This window comes from Cyprinus carpio, chromosome A5 (assembly GCF_018340385.1).
Source record: "Cyprinus carpio isolate SPL01 chromosome A5, ASM1834038v1, whole genome shotgun sequence".
Lineage (NCBI taxonomy): Eukaryota > Metazoa > Chordata > Actinopteri > Cypriniformes > Cyprinidae > Cyprinus > Cyprinus carpio.
The window spans coordinates 27,522,806-27,535,332 of NC_056576.1; the positions used below are offsets into that span (position 1 = coordinate 27,522,806).

General features: G+C 36.5%; 1 protein-coding gene across 5 annotated transcripts in view; it reads left to right on the forward strand.

Annotated features, from left to right (window-relative positions):
• rasgrf2b (Ras protein-specific guanine nucleotide-releasing factor 2b) overlaps positions 1-11,072 on the forward strand; it is a 51,819-nt gene extending 40,747 nt beyond the window's left edge. For all 5 annotated transcript variants that reach the window (XM_042756668.1, XM_042756670.1, XM_042756669.1 and 2 more), the window contains 9 exons: positions 4,428-4,540; positions 4,705-4,765; positions 7,341-7,444; positions 7,640-7,724; positions 7,822-8,019; positions 8,124-8,203; positions 8,290-8,407; positions 8,538-8,606; positions 9,639-11,072. In XM_042756668.1, the coding sequence (XP_042612602.1) occupies positions 4,428-4,540; positions 4,705-4,765; positions 7,341-7,444; positions 7,640-7,724; positions 7,822-8,019; positions 8,124-8,203; positions 8,290-8,407; positions 8,538-8,606; positions 9,639-9,731 (921 nt within the window). In that variant the 3' untranslated portion in view covers positions 9,732-11,072. The remainder of the gene's footprint in view (positions 1-4,427; positions 4,541-4,704; positions 4,766-7,340; positions 7,445-7,639; positions 7,725-7,821; positions 8,020-8,123; positions 8,204-8,289; positions 8,408-8,537; positions 8,607-9,638) is intronic.
• Positions 11,073-12,527: the final 1,455 nt, after the last annotated feature.

The following is a 12,527-nucleotide window of genomic DNA, read 5'->3' on the forward strand; positions in this document are numbered from 1 at the left end:
TGGTTAACCCCCGGGCCTCATATTTTACAGGGCAGAGGAAGCATAACACCACTTCATAATTTTTCCATTGTATTTTCACAAGGAAAACCAATTACCTTACATAAACAGAACCAAACCTTAATTGCGGAGCAATATTTTGAAAAGCTTTTCAAGGAGATACAAATGACTTTGAATATGCACATACTGTTGGAATAGGAAAAATTATTTTTAACATGAAAAATTTGATTCTTCATCAGAAGAGATTGGGGAAATTTAGCATTACAACACTTGCTCACCACTGGATCCTCTGTAGTAAATGGGTGCCATCAGAATGAGAGTCCAAACACACTATAATACACACAATTCCAGTCCATCAGTTAACGCCTTGTGAAGTGAAAAGCTGTGTTTTTAAGAAACAAAACCATCAAGGTGTTTATTTTTAAAACATCACTTGCCAAAATGCTTCCTCTTGTGATAAAGTCAACAAAATCCACCAACATATTTGGTTAGAACTGTTTTTGCTCATAAACAGTGCCTTATCTATGCAGGTTTCTGTCCTGATTCAAATGAAACAACTTTTTCATTTAAGAAAGCAATATTGTGGATGGAGGACATGTATTTAAGAAGGAAACAATGCTTTGAAGTGAAAAATGTCTAAATGATGCATTTTTTTCCTTACAAACATGTAGACTTGTTTCTTACAAACATTACAAGATGGACTGGAGTCATGTGGATTGCTAGTGAATTATTGTGATGTTTTTATCATCTGTTTGGACTCTCATTCTGATGGCACCCATTCACTGCAGAGGATCCTGAGTGATGTAATGCTAAGGTTGTTCCAATGAAGAAACAAACTCTACATCTACACCAAAATCAACATCTTGGATGGCCTAAGAGTTAATTTTTTTTTAGATTTTACATTTTGGGCAGTTGTTTAATTTTTGGGTAACTGGTAGTTGTGGGTAACTGTTAAATGAATTGTGGTATGTGTTCAAATCTTGCATGTGCTGTGCTTTATGGTCTTACTGCATCTTATGGCCTCACTGCTTCTCACTGTACACTTGTATCTTTATTGATTCATGTTCTGCAGTACTTGGCTTGGTTTCAGTGGAAAAGCCATATATTCATCATATTGATCTGTGTTGTATTTTGCCCATTAACTCATAGAGACAAAAGATCATTTAAATCCCTGCAAACTTTTTTTATAACATTAATATTGACAACTGTTAAAAGCAAAACTCAATTACACACACATACACACACACACACACACACACATAGACACACACACAGTCACAGGACCTCACACATAGCCAACATAATTATGTGCTGTAGTGGAAACAGTCTCTCATAATGTGCTTTTGAAATAAGCAGCTATTTTTCAATCTACTTCGCTTCGTTTGAGTGAAGGCAAAGTGTGGGTTAATTGCATTGATCTGTTTTAACCCCTTGCCAATTTAGGCTAAGAACGGCCTGACAAACTCACGCAGAGAGAGCTTGTTAGAAGTGACCTTTATGGTTGTGCAGGTGAAAAATGTGGATGAGAGAAACATGAGAAAAGGATGGTTTACAAATGCTTGTTGTCTAGGAAGAGATGTGAAAAATTCAGCTTATATTAGGGAGTAGCTCAAATGCACTTCAAAGTATTATCATGATACATTGTTATTTTAGTATTATTTATATATTGTTATGGTATTTAGTAATATGTTGAATTAGCTTTTATTTGACTTTTTTTGTAATTTTGCTGTTGTAATTTTTCTTTATATATATATATATATATATATATATATATATATATATATATATATATATATATATATATATATATATATATATGTATTTAGTATTTCTATTTAGCTTTCATTTATATTTAGTAAAATTCTATTCTATTTCAGATATTGACCATGGCAAGATTTTAAATTTTCATTTAAAGTTTTTCATCTAATATTAATTCTAATATCTAATATTTCTAACATTTTATAATGTAATATTTTATTTTAATCCATCTTTATTTCATTAAAAAAAATATTATTTTAATAACAACACTGACATAGTACTATGTATAATAAATCATAGCATTTCTATGGTACTATTGGGCTCTTTTTGTTACTTTACACTCTCAGAATAAAAGGTACAAAAGCTGTCACTGGTGCAGTAGCTTTTCAAAAGGTACACTTTTGTACCTTTTAGGTACTAAGATGTACACTTTGGCTACTAATATGAACCTTTAAGGGACCAACATGAACTCTTTAGGTACAAAGTTGTGCCTTTTAAAAAGGTACCACTCCAGTGACAACTTTTGTACCTTTTTGTCTGAGAGTGTAGGGACAAAACTTGAATGAGCAGCTATGTTCTGTTCACAGTAAAATGGTACCAGCAGCAGTATGATTTAGTGTAAATGATTTAGCTGGATCTAGAAGTGTTTATTGCAGGCTGCTGAATCTGTTTGAAAACACACACAAGTGAATAAGAGGACTGAGGATTCAACTGCACCGTTAATTAGCACAGTGACCCTGCACTGCCATCTCACCTTTCTCGTCCTCTATCAGATGTTTACATCTTCTTTCTCCTTCTACCATCTTCATAACAAAAACAAACCGACCAGTTATGAAGATTCTGCTGCTTCTGCCTGGTACTACTTTGTTTTGAATTAAGATTAATATTTAGTCAAAAGGCCCCTACTGCAGGTCCTACTGGGTTATCAGGTTTTTGTAACATAGTAACTGGTTTGCTGGTCAAAGACGTTCCACTATACCAGTAAGTGTAGAAACCTTATTGAATCATCAGAAATGGCTAAATTGATCAGGTTCTGCTTCCTTGTTTTAAAGTTTCTGTTTGCAGGAAGATATCTTGACTCTACTAAAGCATAAAAATACCATAATATGTTTGCAGATATTTAAGAAACATGCTAAGTTAACATACTTGTTTATCTGAAAAACAATGCTACAGTCAGTTATTCTTCTTTGAAAATGTGCGTTCCGGCCCGGAATGTCAGTGTTTGTTTTGGTTTGTGAAACCCGTCCACTGCCAGTTTAACCAAATGTACTGTATTTTGGCACCCCGGGTTGCCAGTTGGTGGAAAACACAGTGTATTTCATTTCATTCATTGTCAAGTGCGCTCGTTCCTGTTTGTGTTGTCAATCTGGCAACCTGCGTGTGCTCAAGTCTGAGGAGGAGGGGCCGGGGGAAAAAAAGCCTCTCCACTATTTTGTATTTGGACTGCAATACCTAGTTCAACCACTCGGTCTCAATCCTACATACAGCACCTTTAATATTCTATCCGGGCATATACTGTATAATGGGGACATAAAAATGTACTGCATAACAGGAATAAGCAAGCAAGGTGTCCATTATGCTAACTACAGTATATAGCATATCAAACATAAGAGTACTTGTACTCTGAGAACAACACACCATAAGCGCTCAAGTGCTTTATGCATTTGCATTTGAAAAGCTGCACAGAATATTATGCACTAATTTGTTTAAATCATGTCAATTATGCTATTTTGGATAACTGTTCCTAGCAGAGGAATATTTATATTTTTCATGTCAGGTTAAGGAATTATTTTTAAGCTCACAAACTGGAAGTATGAAAGTGCTCTAAACACAGACGGTATGAACAAGGATAGATCAAATTATACGAAAGCTTTGTTCCCGATGGCCAAATTATTTCAACAATAAACCTAAAGTGAAGGGAGAAAAAACTATAAAGAACACTGACTGTTTAATAGATGCAGGGCTTTATCTAGCTAGAACTGAAGAATGCTTTAACTGAGACACAAGAGATTTGCCACCCACCTGCAGTACTTGCAGGCACAGAGAGACAGAAGAAAGGCTGTGTTAGCTGTTGATTAGTGCACTAGGAAACTGTAAAGCAGAGGTAGTAAAGCTTCTGATGAGCACTAATGGAGAGTGTGCAATCTAAAACGCCAACACTTTCACACAGCATAAAATTAATTTATTAATCTGTATTTTGTTCTTGTTTTTCAGTAAATATATATAAACAACATTAAAATGAGATAAATTATCTTAAAGCAAATTGTGTAAGACTTGTTTTTTAATTCAGCTTTTTTTTTACCCAATAGGAAAAATCTGACTTAATCTCTCTCTCTCTCTCTTCAATTTAATGTCCTTAATTCAAAATATGTTCTCTGAAAACAAGTCTTAAATATTATATGCTTGCAAAAGAAACTACACAAAAATACTGATTAATAATACTTTGCAGTCTACACACAGAATCTCCATTGGATTAATCTGCATTAGTTAAAAAAAAAAAAAAAAAAAAAAAAAAAAAAAAACTTGCGATGTCAAAGAAATGAGTTTAGATTCACCCAGTAGTTGATTTCGGTCATCTGGGGATGTGAACCCATCAGTCTTTGCTTTACTTAAATTATGCACGGGTCTCCCATGTTTGTGGAAGGTGATTCTATGTGTGTGGTGGGTTTCAGGACTTTGAAATGAATGGAGAGCTGAAGATGGGTGTGATCTGCCTGCTAGAGGAGGTGTTGAGAGACCCTGATGTTCTTCCCCAGGAGCGGAAAGCCACAGCAAACATACTAAGGCAGGTTATATAAGCACAACCTCTCACACATGAAATTAAAGCACTTTCTGAAAGTCACTATGGACAGGACCGTCTTTTCATATAAATGTAGATCTTTTTTTGAGATTTTATTTTCAAGAGAAACATGAAAGCTGATTAAACAAAAGTTGGGTTTTTCTCCCCAGTGCTCTTTCTCAAGATGACCAGGACGATGCACAACTGAAGATTGAAGACATTCTTCAGATGGTAAGCATATATTATAGTCTTTGTATCTGCTTATGAACCACAAGAAATAGCTTAAGTGTCATTTTCTTTCCTGTGTTAATACACTATATGGACAAAAGTATTGGGACATACCTTATAATTACTGAATTCTGGTGTTTCAGTCAGACCCACTACCACAGGTATATAAAACTAAAGCACCTAGCCATTCAGTCTGCATTCATGAGCATGGTACTGTGATAGGGTGCCACCCTTGCAGTAAGTCAGTTTGTGAAATATCATCCCTGCTAGATATTCCATGGTCAACTGTAAGTGGCATGATTGAAAAATGGGAGCATTTAGGAACAGCAGCAACTCGAAGCAGAGTCATGAAGCGGAAGACTATGTAAAGTCAGAGTGCGATCATTCTGTCACAAAGTGGGCGCATGGTGTGTAAAAGTCACCAATGCTCTGCTGATTCCATAGCTGGAGAGTTCTAAACTTCCACTTGCATTAATATCAGCACAAAAACTGTGATGCAAGAGTGTCATGGAATAGGTTTCCATGGCTGAGCAGCTTCATGCAAGCCTCACATCACCGAATACAATGCCAAGCGTCAGATGGAGTGGTGTAAAGCATGCTGCCATTGGACTCTCACGCTTCTCTGTTTAGCAGTCTGATAGCTGATGCTTCAGCATACAAAGACATTCTGGACAATGCAATGTATCCAACTTCATGGGAACAGTTTGGGGAAGCTCCTTTTCTATTTCAGCATGCTTGTGCCAGGTTGTCTCGTCCAACATATGTACCTGACCACACAAATGCTCTACTGGAATAATGGGTAAAAATTGTACTGGAGGGGACCAACTTCACATTATTTTCTATGTATTTAGAATTTGTTGACTTTAAAATTCCTATTGATGTAATGTCCCAATACTTTTGTCCATATAGTGTATAGGAAGTTGGGGCTCGTCAAATAGGCTTCTAAACAGCGGAAAGACTTTCATTTACATCACATTTGTGTATAAATATGAATGATCAGATGGACATAGGGGCAGACATACATGCATACTTGGCTCCTCCAATCAGAATTTAGAGCATTAAACATATTTTTTGAAAACAAGGCTCATATAAGACTTTGATATAAGACACCCACGCCCTGCTCTCTTACATGTGCAAATATATCTTATCACTTAAAATCATATTTCTGTTCCACATCACTGTTGAGCAGCCACCTAAAGTTGAGATCTCAGAGGGAAGGCAGATTTTGGCATGCCTCATGAGGCAGCTTCAGAGGCAGCATCAGGCTCAGAGACTGAATTACATGTTCAAACTGCAAATCTCTGCGCAGTAGGACTCTAATTACAACTTCAAACAGTGAGACGGAGTGCCTGTTGATGTCCACCACATGCAAATCCAAGGCACACAAAGACACACTGTAAATAGCTTTTCAGGAGTATTTCGTTCCTGAAATATCCATGTATTAATGTAAATAGTCATGCTATTACATTTCAAAGCCCTGCTAGTGATATTTGTTGAGTTTCAAATATGGATGCATGTTTTTGGAGGGCTTCCGCTTGTTGGGTAAAAACATGTCATTGGCAGTGTAGGAAAAATATCTGTTGTTTTATGTGATGAGAGTAACCTATGTTTATTAACAATGTAGCATCTGCACTGTATGCAGATTTCCTGTATAATACACAGTTCCGCTTATTCCTCTGCTTATACTGTACATTTAATGAACATTGTATAAAGTACTCTATGTTTTAAGATGACAATAGTGAGTAAAATCAGTTGATTTTAATGTTTCTTATGCACCACTGTTTATAGATATGCAGATAAATGTATTCACACACTCGCACATCTGTATGATATAATGTGCTACTGGCAGAAGCATACTGGGCTCACTAATTACAAACACAGCATGCATTATCAGGGCTGGGCCTGTACAGTTTTGTGTGCATGCATGCAAATGCGTGTTTTGATTAGTACTGCATGTTGCTTGGACACACACACCCTTATCGTGCTTCTGAAATCCTCACCTGCTGTGTTAATTGAAAAGTGTCTTTGCCAAAGACAACAGAACCAACATTCACTCATCGCTAATTGGCAGTTTAATTATAGATTTTTATAAGTTCATGTGTGTGCAATATGTGTAATTTCTAGCTGTCAAATCAGCATTCAGCATGATATTTTGCACTTTGCAATTAAAGAATGTTACATTGTCACAAGTACAGTTGTTCACAGAATAGAACGCTTATATTGTTAAAGGGATAAGGGATCTATTTTTTGTCCTTTTGCAGCATGATTGTCCTGGTCACTATTCACTTTCATTGTATGGAAAAGAGGAGTATAAATACTCATTCTTTTGTGTTCCACTAAAGAAAGAAAGACTTGATGGAGAATAAATAATGACAAAAATTACATTTTGGAATAATTATTCCTTTTTAATTACTAAAAATGAAGACTTGCTTTTTTGGCGGGGCAGGGGGGAGACATGAAAACATGATTTACAAATACTTTGTAGATATGCAGTATTTATAATTAAGAGTTGTTATACATTTACAGTTCCATCTTGTCACAGAACTGTTTACTGTATGTGTCTGATCCTCTCATCCAGGCTGAATGCCCAAAGGCTGAGTTTTTCGAATCTCTGTCAGCGATGGAGCTAGCTGAACAAATCACTCTTCTCGATCACATCGTCTTCAGGAGCATTCCCTACGAGTGAGTAGAGAATCAACACAGCACAGAGAGATGCAGACCTCAAGCCTCAAAGACACCAGAGAATAATGCATGAACAAATCTGTGTCAGCCTTACTGAACATATTCATTATGGGCTTCAAAAAAGCTCCTGTGTTCACAAGAGAAGAAGCCTCAGCAGACACACATCTTTCACAATACACCGTGTTTTTGCTGTAGGGAGTTCCTGGGCCAAGGATGGATGAAGACAGACAAGACAGAGAGAACTCCATACATCATGAAGACAAGTCAGCACTTCAATGATGTGAGTATATATGAAAATATACCCTCTTAGGAAACTGAAGTAAAAAAGCGTAAGCGTCCTTCTGTCCATAAAAAATTCTCTCTCTTTCTCTGTGTAGATGAGTAATCTCGTGGCCTCTCAGATCATGAGCCACACAGATGTGGGCTCTAGAGCCAGCTCTATTGAAAAATGGATAGCAGTGGCTGATATTTGCCGCTGTCTTAACAACTATAATGGTGTCTTGGAGATCACATCTGCACTGAACCGGAGCGCCATCTACAGGCTAAAGAAGACATGGGCTAAAGTGTGCAAACAGGTGTGAGAAGCAGAGTGAATACTGTGCTATAATGTTTAATATAGTAGATTAGATCAGTATGGCAAGGCATAAATTATTCACTGTTGTTGTGTTTCATCAAACAGACTAAAGCACTAATGGACAAACTTCAAAAGACTGTGTCATCTGAGGGAAGGTTTAAAAACCTGAGGGAAACTCTAAAAAAGTGAGCTATTGCTACTTTTTGAAACAACTACATTATGATTACATAACTTATGCCTTGTATTTGACCTCATTTCCGCCTTTCTGCAGCTGTAATCCACCTTGTGTTCCATATCTGGGTATGTACTTGACGGACCTCGCATTTATCGAAGAGGGAACCCCAAACTTCACAGAAGAAGGTCTGGTTAACTTCTCTAAGATGAGAATGGTAAGATATGATATCAAATCCTATATAATTTACTTGGGGATTAAAAGACTTTTTAATTTTAATTTGAGTGTAGATTTAGTATCTTTGATATTTTTTGCTAGACTAATAAATCATGACACTTTGTCTGCAGATATCTCATATCATACGGGAGATCCGACAGTTCCAACAAACTCCCTACAGAATTGAGCATCAACCAAAGGTTAGACAAATAATTCATATTCAGATCTGACATCTCCATGTATCCCTGCTGCTTCAATAACATTACTATATATCATTTGATTGATCTCAGACATGCGTGCAGACAGTGTGCTGTCTGTACTGTTCATAATATTTGACAATGTAAAAGTGTAAAGAGACATTCATATTTTGGTTTTTATTTTTTATTTTTTTTACTAATGTGTAGTTTTTGTAGATGCAATTTATTGCAATCAGTGCTTAAATTGTGTATATATTATGCTATTATAGTTTATTATTGATTATACATTTTAAGGTTTTATTTAGACAAAAGTCACACAAAAGGCATGCATTTTTGTTAATTCTTTATATTACATATGATTGTAGTTATTTAAATAAATATATGCACTACCAGTCGATAAGTTTTTTTTTTTTTTTTTTTTAAAGAAATTAATACTTTATTCAGCAAGAATACATTCAATTGATCAGAAGTGACAGTAAAGACATTTATAATGTTACAAAACAGAAATAAATGCTGTTCTTATGAACTTTATATTTAACAAAGAATCCTGGGGGGAAAAAAGTAACACATTTTCAACAAATGTATTAAATAGCAAAAAAAAAAAAAAAAAAAAAATCAGCTTTTTTAATTTTAATTTTAATTTTTTACCATATTTTAAGATCAAATAAATGCAGCCTGGGTGAGAATAAGAGACCTATTAAAAAAAAAAAAAACTTTCAGTGGTATTATACAGTATGTCTAAACATATTGTCCTGAGTTAACCATAATGCCATGTGACATTCATTATGATTATACAGTATGTGTGCTCTTTACATCTTGCCAGGGGGTAAGAGCTGCTCAAATCCTTAATTTTATTTTGCTACTTTGTGTGTATGAGTTTATGATAAATATCATGAAAAATATGAGCATATTTGACTTCAGATGAATCATGAGACCATGCACTTTCTAGAGTTTTTGTAACCGTTTTAAACATTTATTATGTAATCTAATTCTACTCTAATTTGTAATCATGTGATCTACTATTTTCGTGTCCAGGTCACACAGTATCTTCTGGATAAGACCTTGATTATGGATGAAGACACACTATATGACTTGTCTCTCAAGATTGAACCAAGGCTTCCTGCATGAACTACAACCTCAGTTCCTGGCAACTTCCATCTAGATGTGCTTCTCACTCTTGGGATGTTTTGAAGGCATGAAGCATGCCTAGTGTTTGAGAAAGAGGGACGTGAAGGAGGGAGGGAAAATGTCCATTTGAAAGTGTGGAAGGCAGAGGGTCCAGGTTTGGAGGAGAGTATTAAAGAGTGCTCACCACCACAATGTTCCCTGAAGGGTGACTTTTATTATGGAAAAGAAGGATGAAAACTGACCACTGTCAGAGGTCAGGGTTCATGAGTGAGTTTCAGGGTCTAGCAGATGGATTTAGTCTAAATTGTGAAGAGAATGGGTGAAGATATGTAGCATGTACAGAAGTAGAGCTATTAGCCAGATCTTATGTAGTGTATTGTTGCCCCCATGGGCCTGTGGCCCCTGGCACATCCCCTCATTGGTAATGGTAGTGACTTTGTGCATGAACTAGACTGTGGGTTTGCTGTATGCTTTGCCTCAACTTTACACTCCATGTGCCGTCCCATTTGCCAACAGCTGGCTGCACTCAACCAAAATGCTACATTAAAATTTTAAAAGATACATCAGATTCTAAATAATGAGATTGTAGTAGCTTTCTAAAATACTAGCCAGCTGTAGATGATATTGATATTTCGTAACTGTCCCTGAAGCTATGTGAGCTCTTTAAAAATCAGTTGCTTATTGTGCCTTCTCATATTCACAGAGACTTGTAAATGAAACCAATGTCTCTGCGATGCTTGAAAGTTATTATATTAGCATATTATTGGCCTGTGTAGCAAAGTGATGACAAGACGGAGATATTCAGACTATTTAAACCAGTAAATACAAATATAAATTAGAATTTTCTGCTCAAATTCAGTGTAAAGGCCCATTCATACCAAGGACGATAATGATTAAGATATAGTTTTAAGAATCATTCTAAATTCAATAGAAGAGCAGAGTCCACACTGCAACTATTATGATAAGAAGGAGCGATATTGTTGAAATCACTTTCCGAACATTTTCCAGCTTTTTGAATGATAAAAAAGCGACATTCAATCAGAATCCATCCTGCATTAAAGAGCTTGAGCATTTTAAGAGGCAGACAACAGAACTGCAGTGCATGGTTGTAATAAACAACATTACCATGCTTTGGTGTGGATGCTAGTATAGTTATCTCTATAATTATTGTTTTTGCTGTGAACGGGCCTTAATATTAAAATGTCTTAAATGCCTCAGTGTGCAGATATAATCCACTTACATTAGGTTGAATCATCCATTACAAAGTACAAGCTGGCATATGCTTGTGCATTGCAAACTTTTTCTGATCTGATTTTACAGTAAGTTAGGGCTTTGCTGCCCCCTATTTTACAAATCTCAAATTCCACCCCAAAGGGACATAAGGGGTCCTATTATGCTTTTTCACTTTTTACAATTTAATCAGTGTGTAGTGTGTATGTTTGGGCATAAAAAAGATCTACAAAAGTTACAAATCTCAAAGTCCACCCCAAAGGGAGATAGTTTTTTTTTTTTAAATCCCTTTTGAAGAACTACAACTAACGGCTCGTTTGGAGTACAGCGTTGTTTTCCGGGTTTTATGATGTCACAAAGCAGCCCATTAGAATACCATTAAAATAATTCCTGCCTACAAAAATTTGAATCGTTGGGGGGTGGGGAGGGGCGAGGTCATGATTAGAACGCTTGGTTGAGTGCATCAGACAAGACGATGATGACAACGAAGAAGTGCTGCTGCAGTGTTAGTGCATCAGAGAAAATGAAGAAGAAGAAGAGCTGCTGTAGCGTTTTTGTTAAGTTTTCGGCATGTCTAAAGTCGTTCGCACACCGGAAGAGAGTCGCAGCACCACGACTAGATCAATTCTTACAACAAGTACAACACGACATAGTTGGGCGCCGCGGACAGAAGCCGAACGGCGCTGCCGGTGTGCATACACTCTAGAAAATAATGTGTTTGAATTTTAAAGACATAGCACGACTTCTCGTCCGGTGTGCGACCACATTAAAAAAAACACAGTTTTTTTCACCCCTGTGCCCAACCGTCTTTATTTGGGCTTCCGAAAGTGGATGATGTCAGGAAACAGTGGTTGCATTCTTTTAACTCTGTTCCTGAGCATTATAACCCAAATTTGCTATTGTGTGCTGTGCATTTTACTGAGGACAGCTTACACAACATGAGGGAGTACAGTGCCAGTTTCACCTAAAAGCTTTTGTCGAAAGAGCAAGGGGCGTGGCAGTACTGAAACACCATCTAAGCTGTTCGCCAATCACTATGCACTGGGACAGCTAACCAATCACAACACATTTTTTTTTTTTTCGGAAGGCAGGGCTTCATCAAACCCAGAACTAATCAAGCTGTTTGTGACAGGCTGGCGAGAAATTAGTACTTTAGTACTGGGAGAAATAGTACTTTAATAATGTAAATTATGTGAAAAATAATGCACCAAGCATGAGAGCATGTTCTAGTACACCCCCAAAACGAAATCAAGACTTTGTAAAAGAGCATAATAGGACCCCTTTAACCAACCCCTTTGACTCGAAAGTTCTTCATTAATCAATGTTTTCCTGCTTTTTAATGTCATGACCCCACTGGCCAGCTATCCAGAAAAGAGGGTCTCTCCAAGATTTGCATGAAAAATACAGTGATCGCATGTTGGAAAATGCATTGCAAGACATGTTTCGTGGTTATGTGTCATACAGCTGCTGTGTAGCCTGTTTAAACTCTCTAGAAACCTCAAGTAAAACAGATACATACCTATATTTAACTTTTCATCTGACTGCACTTCTTTATCTAAATACTTT